General features: G+C 43.2%; 1 protein-coding gene across 1 annotated transcript in view; it reads left to right on the forward strand.

The window, feature by feature from the left end:
• LOC126278613 (juvenile hormone acid O-methyltransferase-like) overlaps nt 1-16,869 on the forward strand; it is a 45,528-nt gene that overhangs the window by 19,540 nt on the left and 9,119 nt on the right. Inside the window, exons 4-5 of the mRNA XM_049978855.1 lie at nt 5,658-5,790; nt 9,692-9,839. Coding sequence (XP_049834812.1) covers nt 5,658-5,790; nt 9,692-9,839 — 281 coding nt within the window. The remainder of the gene's footprint in view (nt 1-5,657; nt 5,791-9,691; nt 9,840-16,869) is intronic.

The following is a 16,869-nucleotide window of genomic DNA, read 5'->3' on the forward strand; positions in this document are numbered from 1 at the left end:
AAAAGAAAACAAAGGAAGATTCAGTCTTGTTTTCACTAGGTCCAGAAATAGAAATTTCACTAATCCCAATCCTAAATTTCAGTTCATGATGAAATTTTCTTTATATTTTTACAAAATTAGCTTTAAATAATTTATTCCTTGTTGTTTTTATATAGGTTGACGACAAACTTGTTTAGGCATTTGTGGCTTTTTCTGGTGTTACTTTTGACATTACATTTGTATATCATTTTAATTCTACATCTGTGTAAAAGCAGTATAAGATTTTTATCACGTATTATACTTATATCTAGATGCAGGACTTACACAAAACATCTTGGAATGTAACTTCTTTTATTTACTACATTGTTAAAATAAGCAATGCATTTACCTTCTATAGAAACTTCATGTCATACACTGAAGAACCAAAGAAACTAGTACACCTGTCTAATATCGTGTAGGGCCCCCGCGAATACCCAGAAATGGCGCAACACGACGTGGCCTGGACTCGACTAAAGTCTTGGTGCAGGAGGAACTGACGCCACGAACCCTATAGGGCTGTCCATAAATCCGTAAGAGTACGATGGGGTGAAGATCTCTTCTGAACAGCACATTGCAAGGAATCCCACATTTGCTAATTAATGTTTATATCTGGGGAGTCTGGTGGCCTGCGGAAGTGTTTAAACTCAGAAGAGAGTTCTTGAACCACTCTGTAGCAAGTCTGAATGTTTGGGGTGTCGCATTCTCCTGCTGGAATTGCCCAAGTTGGTAGGAATGCACAATGAATATGAATGGATGCAGGCGATCAGGCAGGATGTTCACGTACATGTCACATGTGGAAGTCGTATCTAGACCTATCAGGGGTCCCGTGTCACTCCAACTGCACAGAACCCATACCATTACAGAACCTCCACTAGCTGACATCTACATCTACATCCATACTCCGCAAGCCACCTGATAGTGTGTGGCGGAGGGTACCCTGAGTACCTCTATCGGTTCTCCCTTCTATTCCATTCTCGCATTGTTAGTGGAAAGAAGGATTGTCGGTCTGCTTCTGTGTGGGCTCTAATCTCTCTGATTTTATCCTCATGGTCTCTTCGCGAGATGTACGTAGGAGGGAGCAATATACTGCTTGACCTTTCGGTGAAGGTATGTTCTCGAAACTTTAACAAAAGCCCGTACCTAGCTACTGAGCGTCTCTCCTGCAGAGTCTTCCGCTGGAGTTTATCTATCATCTCTGTAACGCTTTCGCGATTACTAAATGATCCTGTAACGAAGCGCGCTGCTCTCCGTTGGATCTTTTCTATCTCTTCTATCAACCCTATCTGTTACCGATCCCACACTGTTGAGCAGTATTCAAGCAGTGGGCGAACAAGCGTACTGCAACCTACTTCCTTTGTTTTCGGATTGCATTTCCTTAGGATTCTTCCAATGAATCTCAGTCAGGCATATGGTTTACCGACGATCAACTTTATGTGATCTTTCAATTTTAAATCACTCCTAATGCGTACTTCATTCAGCGTCCATGGATTCATAAAGTTGTCTCCATTCCCTTACACGTCCATCCGCTCGGTACAATTTGAAAAGAGACTCGTCCGACCAGGGAACAAGTTTCCAGTCATCAACAGTACGATGTCAGTGTTGACAGGCACAGGCGAGACGTAAAGCTTTGTGTCGTGCAACCAGCAAGGTTACACTAGTGGGACTTCGGCTCCGAAAGCCCATATCGATTACGTCATTGGTCCCGTTCTTGCAGGATTTTTTTCCGGCCACAGCGCAGTCGGAGATTTGATGTTTCGCAGGAGTCCTGATTTCACGATACACCTGTGAAATGGTCGTACGGGAAAATCCCCACTTCATCGCTACCTTGGAGATTCTGTGTCCCATCGCTCGTGCGCCGACTATAACACCACGTTCAAACTCACTCAAATCTTGATAACCTGCCATTGTAGTAGCAATAACCGATCTAACAACTGCGGCAGATACATGTTATCTTACATAGGCGTTGCCGAACGCACCGCCGTATTCTGCCTGTTTACACATCTCTGTATTTGAATGCACATACCTATACCAGCTTCTTTGGCGCTTCAGTGTATTTGACAGTTGCCGATGCATTTTGCTTGCAAGTACATTATGTCTTATGTAGTCAGAGATATTTTTTGACAGAGATATTTTGCATTACGCAGACGTGCAATCTTAATTTTATCTATTGTTTTTTGTTTATTGTGTTGTTTTCATCCCTGTTCTTTATCTACTATGTAAGTAAAGCCCAATGCCGACAACGTAGGATAACTACACATGAGATTCATGTGCGTTTTCAGGGTTTTTGGAACTGCTACTTATCTGTTGAAGGTTAGTAATCACTCCAAGAACCTCAAAGGGAGCGAAGGAAAAACGATTATCTGTACACCTCCGTACGAGACGTAAAGTCTCTGCATTATCCTTACGGTCCTCCGCAAAGTGTACGTAGGTGGCAGTATAATCGCACTGCAGTCAAAATAAAATGGCTCTGAGTACTATGGGACTTAACTTCCAAGGTCATCGCCGGCCGGAGTGGCCGAGAGGTTCTAGGCGCTACAGTCTGGAACCGCGCGGCCGCTACGGTCGCAGGTTCGAATCCTGCCTCGAGCATGGATGTGTGTGATGTCCTTAGGTTAGTTAGGTTTAAGTAGTTCTAAGTTCTAGGGGACTGATGACCTCAGATGTTGTTAAGTCCCATAGTGCTCAGAGCCATTTGTAGCATTTTCTTTTAAGGTCATCAGTCCCCTAGAACTTAAAACTACTTAAAGCTAACTAACCTAAAGACATCACACACATCCATTTCCGAGGCAGGATTCGAACCTGCGACCGTAGCGGTCGCGCGGTTCCAGTCTGTAGCGCCTAGAACCGCTCGGCCACCCTATCCTGCTCACTGCAGTCAGTTGCAAATGCCCATTCCTATATTTTCTCAGCAGTATCTCCCAAAAAGAACTTCGTGTTCCCTATATCGATTGCCATTTGAGTTCACGAAGCATCCCTGTAAAATATGTATGTTTATAGAAACTACTAGTAACTAATTTTGCGTTGCGTTCCACAAACGATACAAACCAGATAACTAATAATTTCTCGTGGTCTGGTTGGAAGTGGCGACCCTCACCACGCCAGCCAGTGAGGCTGACCGTTATGCCACACGGCATACACCACATCTCGCCGCATTGCTCCCTCTCCCGGAGAAACAGCGACCTTCTGTTTCAAATGCTCCCACAGGAGCCAACTATAGTGCTCCTAACCTACGTCTTGTCATGGTCCTATGTGTGACGCATTCACGAGTTCTCGAGTGCTCGTCATGTTGTTACACAGTCTTCACTATGATGAGCGCGGAGGTAGCCTCTCCTGTCGAAGCTTCCCACCGTCCATTGGGTCTTCAGTTTTCTCGAACCTTACATCGTCAATCTAGGCCTCTGGACTGTAATAGGGCTTCGTTCGAAGAACATGGACGACGTATCCGTACTATTGTCTTTTATGAAGGATCATAATCCTCGACTAAATATGCGACGTCCGACAGGCGACGAAGGATACGATACAGCCCAGAGTAGCGCTTTGGTAACATTTCCGTTAGTCCTACTTCCCACAGAGGCGTAAAACCAAATCTCTCGAGCTGTATCTCACTTGGCCCGTGCTTGACGTTATAGCGCTCGCGCTCGTTCTCCTGGGCGCCCAGGGTCGGTACACGAACAAGGTGCCTTGTTCCTTCTGTGATATATTTCATGTAGACAATGTGAGTAGTGTCGATCTCACACGTGATCAATGTATCCATTGAAGCTTCGGCCTCGCAAGCATGTAGAAATAACGGTGTAAAGCCTTTAGTGTCTTGCTTCGCCGTATTGTATGCCAGTGTCACTATGTGCGCTATTGGATCCCAATTCCTCTAATCAACAGTATTGTACATCCAGAACTTATCTGCCAGCATCTTATAAAGCATTGCGTGAGGAAATTCGTCTGCGTATGGTGTGCAGTTGCCATTCTATCACTAAACTGACATGGCGCAATGTCATCCATAACAATTCCATCGTCTTTTAGCTCAGAATAGTCGCCAAGTAGCCAAAGATGACCATCTCCAGTCAATGGTAGGTTCAGTTGGACCAGAGAATCCAGTCCATTCCATGTAAACACAGCCCGCACCATTATGGAGACACGATCAGCTTGCACAGTGCATTGTTGACAACTTAAACCCATGGATTCGTGGGGTCTGCGTCACTCCCGAACCCTAACACTCGCTCTTATTGACTGGAATCGGGATCCATCTGATCAGAACACAGTTTTCCAGTCATCTATGGTCCAACCGATAAGGTCACGAGCCCAGGAGAGAGTGCAGGCGATGTCGTGCTCTTACAAAGGCGCTCCCGTCCCTCGTCAGCTGTCCTAGCACATTAACCCCAAATTTCACCTCACTGTCATAACGGATACTTCCTCGTACGTTCAATGTTCATTTCAGCGGTTATTCCACGCAGTGTTGCTTGTCTGTTACCACTGACGACTTTACACAAACACAGCTGGAAATTTGGAAATGTAAGTTTTTTGGGACCAAACTGCTAAGGTCATCAGTCCCGAGGCTTACACACTACTTAATCTAACTTAAACTAACTTACACTAATGACAACACACACACCCATGCCCGAAGGAGGACTCGAACATCTGACAGGGAAAGCAGTACGAACCGGGGCAAGACGCTTGAGACCGCACGGCTACCCCCCGGGCACGAAATGCAGCTGCTCTCAGGCGTTAAGTGAAGGCTCTCGACCATTGTGTTGTTCGTGGTGAGAAGGAATACTTGAAATCTGATATTCTCGGAACACTCGTGACACTGTGCATCTCGTAATATTGAATTCAGTAATGATTTCTGATACAGAATGTCACAAGCGTGTAGCTCAAATTACCATTCCGCGTTCAAAGTCTGTTGATTGCCATTGGGCGACCGTAATCACGTGATAAACCTTTTCACATGAATCACACGAGTACAAATGACAGCTCCGCCAATCCACTGCCCTTTTATGTCTTGTGTACAGGCTAGTGACACTAACGACTATGGTACACTGCATAAACCGCAGCTCGTAGCAGTATCTACAAGTTATGAGAATCCACATTTTAAAGATAATTTTAAATAGGGAACGCTAAGTTAAATTTTTCAAGAAGAAAAAATGGTGGAGAGCATAACAAACAACCACACACCATCGTCTGTATAATGGAAATAGTGGAATAATGAAAGTATTCTGCAAACACGACTTAACGATAAACATACCAAGACGTTTTCAGACAAGCAATAGCGTTTGTGAAGAAACGAGAATGATATGTCAAAATTTCTTCATTTAGTACCTACAACTGGATTAAAACAGAATCACGAGTGCTACAACTGAATTATTTGTAGTACTTATTGATACTCAAGTAGAGACGCCTGTGTGTTTAGTATTTTTGTAACTACCCAGATGTACGTAAATTAGTTTTCCTATGTATCAACAAAAAACAAACTTTGAGTGAACTACCTACACGCCCTCCCTCAGGAATATGCATACTTGCTCTTTTCCTGTCATTAATGAAATGTCAAATTTCCACTACAAAAATTCTTTAGTTAGTAGTCAAATACGAATGTAAAGAATTGTAGATAAATTCTGAATTCTAAGACTACTGTGTACACGAATTGGCAGGCAAGCAGCTGAAAATCTACACCGACTGCTGAAACCAGGCGGTGAAGTGGTCCTGTCACTGCTGGCCCACTGCCCCATCTTCAGCGTGTACGAAGGACTGGCGCACAAACCCCAGTGGAAAGAATACATGCAGGTAGGTACACAAGATCCAAAAGATGCCGATTAAAACACTCCGTAATCCAGTTCGCATGTTTTCTGTGAAGCATTATTTGAAGCTACTATACAGAGCAATTAGAAATGAGAAACAACATTTTGCAGTCAAAGCTTTCGCAGCAAGACTTACACATTTCTGTGTTATCAGTCACCACGCAAATAAAGTTTTACGACTAATCAGACGCTTCTGAGTACTGCTGTAAATGCAGAATGACAATGCCACATAGCTATCACACAATGGAGCTTTGGTGTACATCAAAGTAGGAGTTACCACAACTTGTATGCCCATTGCCCATAAATGATATTCCAAATGGTGGCCCGTGGAAACTGGATCACTGTCGTAGCCCCCTCCACCACTTTCCTAGTTATAAAATGCAGAGAAAAAAGAACGTTTACAATGGGGCGACAGAAATCGTGGTCTAAAATCGTGTCCGACGACCTTTTCCCCTGCGTTGTCCAGAAACTCGACGTGTCATGAAATCAACAAGCCATTGGAATTTCCCAGCAGAAATTTGGAGCCATGTTGCCTCCATAGCTGCCCATAATTGCGAAAGTGTTGCAGGTGCAGGATTTTGTGCAATAATTGGCCTCTCGATTATGTCCCATAAATGTTCAATGGGATTTATAGTGGACGATCTGGGTGGCCAGATCATTCGATCGAGTTGTCCCGCCGCGCGGGTTTAGCCGAGCGGTCTGGGGCGCTGCGGTCATGGACTGTGCGGCTGGTCCCTGCGGGGGTTCGAGTCCTCCCTCGGGCATGGGTGTGCGTGTTTGTCCATAGGATAATTTAGGTTTAGTAGTGTGTAAGCTTATGGACTCATTATCTTAGCAGTTAAGTTCTGTAAGATTTCACACATTTGAACATTTTCGAGTTGTCCTGAGTGTTCTTCGAAGCAGTCGCGAACAGCTGAGGCCTGGTGACATGGCGCATTGTCATCCATAAAAATTACATCTTCCTTCGGGAAAAACTAGTCGAACATAACCTTTCCTTCCGATTAGCCCTTCTGTTCGATCAGAGGACCCAGTCCGTTTCGTGTAAACACAGCCTCCACTTCTGAAGCTATCACCAGTTTCCACAAGGCCTCTTTGGCAACTTGGGTCCATGGCTTCTTGGGGTCTACCCTACCATCAGCTCATACCAACGGAAATCGGGACTCATCTGACCAGCCTACGGTTGGTCAGTCGTCTAGAGTCCAACTGATATGGTCACGAGTCCATATGTCCGTCGTATGTCTCACATTTCGGAGGGGTATTTCACAATGTGTTGTTTGTCTGTTATTCACTGACAACTCTACGCAAACGCCCATGTCCTCGGTCGTTACGTGGAGGCCATGGGACAATGCATAGTCCGTGGTAAGAGGTAATACCTAAAGTTTAGTATTCTCGGCACATTCTGTGACACTGTGGGTCTCGCAATATTGTATTTTCTTAATGATTTCCGAGATATAACGTCCCACGCCTGTATCTCCAACTACCATTTCGCGTTCAAGGTCTGTTGTTAATTTCCGTCGTGCGGCCATAATCACGTAGGAAACCTTTCCACACGAATCACTTGAAGACAAATGACAGCTCCGCGCTGTAATGTAATAAAACAAAAATTATTTGTGACTCTTTTTCTTTGCTATCAATGTAATGTAATAGAATGAATATGAGCCGTGACTTATATAAAAAAGAAACACACATTAATGCAATGGCTCAGCACAAAAGACAAGTAACTAATGTACGAATATTATTAACAGTGTAATATTTTGTTTAATTTTGCCCGACGTGTATAAGCACTCAGAAAACCAGCTCAGTTCTCAGGGTTGTTACGCAATAGTCGATAATTAATTGTCCGTTTCTTATTTAACCAACACCACAGATATTATTCCAGGCAGGTGAGACGTCGTGTGCTTATTGCACCAGATAATATTTGCCAAGTCTGTTCGATGTACACTACTACAACACGTAACTTAACCTCGTGGTTTCGTCTCAATTCCCCAATATAAAATAACAAGAGTAGCATTTACAAATGAAATCCTATAATGGAACTGGAATCCTGTGACCAGACCTTTTCTGCCTGGGATGTTACTCGTTATATAAAGAAAATCTGTAAGTAAAATTGTTAAATTATTAGTAGCTGCCTCCCGTCTCTTTGGATCTGAAATAAAGTTAATTGTCCTAACAGACGGCACGTCTCGTAGATGAGCTAAAAGAAAAATGTTAAATATTTTGCTAATATGGCGCCTAACAATGAAAATTCTTTGCCATGGCCCATATCTACTTAAGACAATCCAGGTATCAGACTACCAACTGATGGACAAAATAACCAGTATATTTTTCGGGTTTTAAGTACAACTTACATTATTAGCTGGTACAGCAAGATGAGCTTTACACAAGAACGTCCTCTTAGGTCCGAATCCAAGCAGATAAGATAAGTGAAAGACGAAGGAAAGATAGTTCACGCATAGAAGCGCAAGAGTCCGTGCAATAACGAGTCCATTGTAGTTCTATCTCTTCTTCTTTGGCGTACTTCTCGATTATTTATAAAATTTATCGTAATATTTAGTTTACATTTTTTTTAAACCCAAGTCCAGCCAGAAGAAACACTACAGCGCCAATGCACTGCCTTTTCATACTTTCTCTACGTTACACTATCGCCATCTGTCTTTGTGTACATCACTATCCCATGACTTTTGTCGCCTCAGTGTATTCTATAATTCACCTCAAGAATTGAAAACAAGTGTGACATCGACATCGGATGTTTCAAACTCGTTGCGACGAACGTGTAGAGATGATATCTTACGTAATGGGGACCAACTTCTCTTACAGACAAGCTGCTGACTGACACTTCGCGGCGACGCCAGGAGTCGTTTTATTGAATTCGTCGGCCCTGGGACGTCGAGATTTCACCAACTTGCAAGGTCTACTAACCACGTGTCTGCATATTAGCTACCCCAGAAAACTGTTACAGATTTTCAAACAAAAATAGCTTTTAGGATGAATTCGTGTAAGAAAAGAAAGATATTTCAGAAATTCGGACCACAGCCTTTCAGGTGATGGAGAGGACTGGCTTATAGGCAACACACACTGCATACGAAAGCCGCAGAGTGCCTCCGACCTGATGCCTTTCAGGGCATATGCAACATAAAAGGAAGATTAATGTAGCCGAGAAACTTGGAAGAACATCGTGACGTGATCTACTATTCACAGAAGTTTGTTGTAGAGACTTTTGAAATACTCCGTACGTTCCTTCATACAAGGTACCATTAACGCCACTTACTTCAGTGGTCCTGTCAGTGCAGACTGGGCACAAACTGTCATTTTCCAAGTCATGTTTCAATTTGGACTGCATTTATGGCCGAGTACACGTTAGATACTATTCACATGAATGCGGCCAGCCAATCACATCGGACGGACGCCTGGCGTGATGTTACTGGGTCACTGCTAGTCGTCTCTGAAAAGAAAAAATCAGCTGCCGGTAATTAATCATACTTTCAACAGTATCTCTACATCAAGCAAGATGTAGAGCCCAGAAAGTTATGCATCGTTCTGGGCATTCCTGCAGCTGCAGAATTCTAGCAGAACGATACGAATGCGAAGTTCGGTATTTTCTCTGCGGTGGAACCACCGCTCCTCCTTCTTCGACACGTCCATGCACTTCACTGTCCCCGGCTGTGGGATTTCGCCATGTATCCACTCACTCGTAACTTCACCCATTAAATCACAAATGTGAATTCTGAAGTCAGTGAGAAGTTATTTGGACTGCCAACGTTTTCTTCACTTTATCATGTCACCTGTACGCTCTCCCACCGTCCCATAACTAAGTAACGAATGTCTGCATATAATATAGTGTTATTTGTTTACGTATGTACAACAGAATAACTTAGATGGTGTAACAGGACGCAAGACGCTTCATTTCGCCGTACCATCACAGCGAAGACCCGGAGCGCGAGATGAATGAACTCCTGTGCCGCGCCGGGTTTCGAGTCACGCTCTGCACCCGGCAGCAACGATCCTTCACTTTTCCCGGCCACAGCGCCCTCATAGGTGAGTTACCGAAACTGAAGATAATCACTACATCTCAGAGTGTTGTTAACAACGTTATGGGATAAAAATCTCCAGGTTAAGATGCTGCCCATTTATCGACAATGCTCTCATTGAAGGTTCCCAGGTAACATATTCCTATTTTGTAATAAGGCGCACTGCTGGTTATTAGAACTCCAATACCATGAAGGCACTATACAACAAACGTCAGTTTGTCGTAAACTGCACCAACTGTTTGGATACGCTAATGATTAGCGTTTTCTCCGCTACATGAATCCATCAGAAACAAACGCAAAATAATTTTATTTAAAAAAGCGGATAAAGTGCCACTAGAAGCCTTCCTAAAAGACAATTTCCATTCCTTCCGAACTGACTATGCGAATGTAGACGAGATGTGGCTCAAATTCAAAGATATAGTAGCAACAGCAATTGAGATATTCATACCTCATAAATTGGTAAGAGATGGAACGGATCCCCCGTGGTACACAAAAAAGGTCCGAACGCTGTTGCAGAGGCAACGGAAAAAGCATGCGAAGTTCAGAAGAACGCGAAATCCCGACGATGGGCTAAAATTTACAGACGCGCGAAATTTGGCACTTACTTCGATGCGAGATGCCTTTAATAGGTTCCACAACGAAACATTGTCTCGAAATTTGGTAGAAAATCCGAAGAAATTCTGGTCGTATGTAAAGTACACAAGCGGCATGACGTAGTCAATACCTTCGCTGCGCAGTGCCGATGGTACTGTTATCGACGACTGTGCCGCTAAAGCGGAGTTATTGAACGCAGTTTTCCGAAATTCCTTCACCAGGGAAGACGAATGGAATATTCCAGAATTTGAAACACGAACATCTGCTAGCATGAGTTTCTTAGAAGTAGATACTTAGGGGTTGCGAAGCAACTCAAATCGCTTGATACGGGCAAGTCTTCAGGGCCAGATTGTATACCGATTAGGTTCCTTTCAGATTACGCTGATACTATAGGTCCCTACTTAGCACTCATATACAACCGCTCGCTCACCGATAGATCTGTACCTACAGATTGGAAAATTGCGCGGGTCGCACCAGTGTTCAAGAAGGGTAGTAGGAGTAATCCATTTAACTACAGACCTATATCATTGACGTCGGTTTGCAGTAGGGTTTTGGAGCATATACTGTATTCAAACATTATGAATCACCTAGAAGGGAACGATCTATTGACACGTAATCAGCATGGCTTCAGAAAACATAGCTCTTGTGCAACGCAGCTAGCTCTTTATTCGCACGAAGTAATGGCCGCTATTGACAGGGGATCTCAAGTTGATTCCGTATTTCTAGATTTCCGGAAAGCTTTTGACACTGTTCCTCATAAGCGACTTCTAATCAAGCTGCGGAGCTATGGGGTATCGTCTCAGTTGTGCAAGTGGATTCGTGATTTCCTGTCAGGAAGGTCGCAGTTCGTAGTAATAGACGGCAAATCATCGAGTAAAACTGAAGTGATATCAGGTGTTCCCCAGGGAAGTGTCCTGGGACCTCTACTGTTCCTGATCTATATAAATGACCTGGGTGACAATCTGAGCAGTTCTCTTAGACTGTTCGCAGATGATGCTGTAATTTACCGTCTAGTAAGGTCATCCGAAGACCAGTATCAGCTGCAAAGCGATTTAGAAAAGATTGCTGTATGGTGTGTCAGGTGGCAGTTGACGCTAAATAACGAAAAGTGTGAGATGATCCACATGAGTTCCAAAAGAAATCCGTTGGAATTCGATTACTCGATAAATAGTACAATTCTCAAGGCTGTCAATTCAACTAAGTACCTGGGTGTTAAAATTACGAACAACTTCAGTTGGAAGGACCACATAGATAATATTGTCGGGAAGGCGAGCCAAAGGTTACGTTTCATTGGCAGGACACTTAGAAGATGCAACAAGTCCACTAAAGAGACAGCTTACACTACACTCGTTCGTACTCTGTTAGAATATTGCTGCGTGGTGTGGGATCCTTACCAGGTGGGATTGACGGAGGACATCGAGGGGGTGCAAAAAAGGGCAGCTCGTTTTGTATTATCACGTTATAGGGGAGAGAGTGTGGCAGATATGATACACGAGTTGGGATGGAAGTCATTACAGCATAGACGTTTTTCGTCGCGGCGAGACCTTTTTACGAAATTTCAGTCACCAACTTTCTCTTCCGAATGCGAAAATATTTTGTTGAGCCCAACCTACATAGGTAGGAATGATCATCAAAATAAAATAAGAGAAATCAGAGCTCGAACAGAAAGGTTTAGGTGTTCGTTTTTCCCGCTCGCTGTTCTTGAGTGGAATAGTAGAGAGATAGTATGATTGTGGTTCGATGAACCCTCTGCCAAGCACTTAAATGTGAATTGCAGAGTAGTCATGTAGATGTAGATGTAGATGTACATCCCCCTCCATTTGAAAATAAGAGCACTCAGGAACTTCCAACACCCTTTAAACATAATTTCAAGCCTTCTCTAAACTTTTTCTCCCTTACAAGCTTAGCAACAAATGTTTAACAGGTTGTCTCATTTGTAAAGTCATCAGGCGTTTAAAAAAGTCTAATGCAAGGGACTTCAGTTCTTCAAAAAATCAAGTATTTACTGGTATGACTATATACTGCAATGTCTGTGTATAATAAAACTGTGGCTGTTGCTAAATGGTATTTCTTACGCACAATTTTCTTTAGCACCTTTGATGTCTGGTTCCGTCAGTTGGTACATCCAAAAATATACACTACTGGCCATTAAAATTGCTACACCACGAAGATGACGTGCTACAGACGCGAAATTTAACTGACAGGAAGAAGTTGCTGTGTTATATGCAAATGATTAGCTTTTCAGAGAATTCACACAAGGTTGGCGCCGGTGGCGAAACCCTACAACCCTGCTGACATGAGGAAAGTTTCCAAACGGTTTCTCATACACAAACAGCAGTTGTGCGACGTTCCCTGGTGAAACGTTGCTGTGATGCCACGTGTAAGGTGGAGAAATGCGTACCACCACGTTTCCGACTTTGATAAAGGTCGGATTGTAGTCTATCGCGATTGCGGTTCATCGTATCGCGACATTGCTGCTCGCATAGGTCGAGATCCAATGACAGATAGCAGAATATGGAATCGGTGGGTTCAGGAAGGTATTAAGGAACGCCGTGCTGGATCCCAAGGGCCTCAAGATGACAGGCATCTTATCCACATGCAGCAGCATGCACAATCAGTGCGGAGACCATGGTTGCGGTTACCCCTGACGCTGCATCACAGACAGGAGCGCTGCGATGGTGTACTCAACGACGAACCTGGGTGCACGAATGGCAAAACGTCATTTTTTCGAATGAATCCAGGTTTTGTTCACAGCATCATGATAGTCGCATCCGTATTTGGCGACATCGCGGTGAACGCACATTGGAAGCGTGTATTCGTCATCGCCATTCTGGCGTATCACCCGACGTGATGGCATGGGGTGCCATTGGTTACTCGTCCCGGTCTCCTCTTGTTCGCATTGACAGCACTTTGAACAGTGGACGTTACGTTTCAGATGTGTTACTACCCGTGGCTCTACCGTTCATTCGATCCCTGCGAAACCCTACATTTCAGCAGGATAATGCACGGCCGCATGTTGCAGGTCCTGTACGGGCCTTTCTGGATACAGAAAATGTTCGACTGCTGCCCTGGCCAGCATATTCTCCAGATCTCTCACCAACTGAAAACGTCTGGTCAATGGTGGCCGAGCAACTGGCTCGTCACAATGCGCCAGTCACTACTCTTGATGAACTGTAGTATCGTGTTGAAGCTGCATGGGTAGCTGTACCTGTACACGCCATCCAAGCTCTGTTTGACTCAATGCCCAGGCGTATCAAGGCCGTTATTACGGCCAGAGGTGGTTGTTCTGGGTACTGATTTGTCAGGATCTATGCACCCAAATTGCGTGAAAATGTAATCAGATGTCAGTTCTAGTATAATATATTTGTCCCGTGAATACCCGTTTATCATCTGCATTTCTTCTTGGTGTAGCAATTTTAATGGCCAGTAGTGTATATGAATTGCGCCTTCCAGTTTGCCGCAATGTAAAAGCACAGATGCTTGTATTTTTATGCGGTGTTCGTGTTGTGAAAAGTTGGCCGGTTGAATTTCAACAGTGTCATGTGTAACTGCAAATTTTCACATACATGACAGCCTGTGCCACCTAGGCCGGACAGAAATCGTTAATTTCTGACTTGATAAGGTTGGCCGTTTTACTCATTTTCAAGGGCTCTGTGACATTATTTTTCAACAAGTTACTGCAAGATGGCCTGTTGCTCATGTTATCCTGGGCAACATTTAATCATGGGTTGCCGAAGACTAACACGCCACAAATAACCACGAACTACGACTGATGAAATGAGGTATAGGGTTGAAGCAACAGGGAACGACGTATGCGTCTTCGTAATCAAAGATTAGTTCGAATCAATACCTACCTTCTATCCAGTTTTGCTGCTAGTCGTGGCAGCTCTGTGTATCAAATTTCGACATTAAGAATGTAAGCGAGAAAGTTTTAGAAAAGAACTAAGATTATTTCTAAAAGTTGTTGTAAGTCGCTGTGATCTCATTACCACACACTGGATCGTTATATTCTGGGTAATTTGTGCTCCGTTTTACGCAAAAGCTGGTTTTTCAGGCGTCTCAGTGCTGTGACGTCATACAGCTTGAACCTTAGACAACGATAAATACAGACCTGAGCGCTCGTCTGTGTGACGTCAGCAACATAGTGTTACTGCCTGTCGTCCCAAACGCATGAAGCTTGAGGCACGTATTACACTGCAAAAGATCTTTGACTGTGACATTTTCCAAAAAAATTCGCCAAACGTCTTTGGCCAAACTATTTCACTGGAGATATGACACGATTGTAAAACTGTTCGTAATGGATGCTGTACAACAGTACATGTTAGAGGCGACCGCATTTCTTGAAAAAGAAGAGAAGTGGAAATTATTTTGGATGAAACCGTGGATGGCGAGTACAAAAGCTAGAAGTGTACGCCAGAATGTCCTTCGCGAGCTACAGTGCGAGGATATAAAGAAAACCGAAATTTTTTGAGAACAGTCTGCCGTCACGAAAATGGTCCCTCATATTTTCATGCACAATACTCATTTAAGAGGTGCCGCTTCTTCGCTTCATTATCTTAATCGATGTTTCTGTAAAGCCTGCGGCTCTTCAGGATTTAAATAATGAAACGCCGCACTAGATACCTATTTTCTCGTGCTTAATATGACGCGTTTCGAGAATTTACTCTCATTATCAACAGTAAGTACTCATATAGGTATTTTATGGAGTGTTTGTACAGAGTGACAATTATTGAACTATATGAAATAAAATCGTCATGACTTCTAAACGGTTTGCGTTAGGATGTTCAAACTGCAGGCTGCGGGGAATGATGGGAAATAGTGTGAGCATGTACGGTTTGGTTTAGCGAAGAATCCCACTTTCATTTGGATAGGTTCGTCAATAAACCAAATTTGTGGATTTGGGGGACTGAGATCCAGCATTTCGCGATCGAGAAGTCTCTTCACCCTTAACGGGTGAAAGTGTAGAGTGCAATGTCCAATCACGGAATAATCGGTGCGATATTCCTTGATGGTACGGTGACTACCGAACGGCACGTGAAGGTTTTGGAAAATTATTTCATCCCCATTATCCCTGATTTCGACAAGATGTCGTTCATGCGAGACAGAGCTCGACCCCATCGAAGCAGGAGAGTGTTTGATGCCCTGGAGGAGCACTATATTAAAGACAAGCAGTAACCCCAAAACCATTGCTGAGCTGAAAACAGCCATTCAGAAGGTCATTGACAGCATCGATGTTCTGACACTTCAGCGGGTGAAGCAGAATTTCGCTATTCGTCTGCGCCACATCATCAGCACTTAAATGTGAATTGCAGAGTAGTCATGTAGATCGACAATGATGGCAGGCATATCGAACATGTCATAACCTAAATCCGTATATCTGTAGTGACGTTTAAATGTTGTATAAAGTGTGTGCGCGCCGTATTTTGAAACAAACTTACTTTGTATCATATAGTTCAGTAATTGTCGCCCTGTATGTGTGTTGTTCTGCCTCTCTTGCCTTGTAGTTGTGTTTTTAGGTTTACCGCAACCGGACAGATTGCTTTTGTCCGATTTTCCGAAACATCATACAAAATACCTATGTAAATATTTGTACTTGATAATAAGGATAAATTCTTGCAAAGCATCGTGAAAACCGTGAACAAATACGTAACTGGCAGACTGTTACACTAATTAAATCATGAATGCTATTTCTGCTGGGGATTTTCTCTTGGCAAGTTTTAGATTTTTAGCAAAACGCAAAAGTTATTCCATCTTGCAATGTAGTAAACAGTGTAATATTTTACGTATTATTTCAGAAACGTGTGAACCAATGCATCACCTCAGTAGAAATTTATGAAGGTTCAGTTAAGTTACTCAGAGTACAGGTAAATACATTTATTTCACTTATGTACACTTGGAAACACTATGTTTTTCACATATCCGTCTCCTTCGATATCCTTTCTTTCCATATTTAACTTTAACATCATCGACTGCAAGGCCACTTCGAATGCAACTTATTGCTGCAGGTCTTTCTTAAGTTTCCAGTTGGTTATTATGATTTTTGTAGTCAACGTGCTTTGTGTTATGAGTAATTTCATATTTTTCATATTTTGCGATGATCACTATGGTGGTAGCCAAGCATCAAATATGCTTCGTCATCTTATAGTTAAAATTCACTAAAGGAAGCGAAGAGACGTGTATACAATGGCGAACGTTGATCAAAGATACGCTCTCGCTCTAACTTTTATCAAAGACCTTTGCTAAATGCTTCCCTTCTACTCTGCCCAAAGTTTTGACCAAAGAGGTTTGACAACTATTTGTCGTTGGCCAAAAACTCCCCATTACTGACGTCCCACAGAGGTGCACTGAGACCTTTATTTGCCGTTGGCCACGTCCTGAAATATATGTCTTTCAACGATATAATTCAGCAGGTACATCCAGTCGTATATGTGAATACTGTCTGC

This window comes from Schistocerca gregaria, chromosome 6 (assembly GCF_023897955.1).
Source record: "Schistocerca gregaria isolate iqSchGreg1 chromosome 6, iqSchGreg1.2, whole genome shotgun sequence".
In the NCBI taxonomy this organism is placed as follows: Eukaryota; Metazoa; Arthropoda; class Insecta; order Orthoptera; family Acrididae; genus Schistocerca; species Schistocerca gregaria.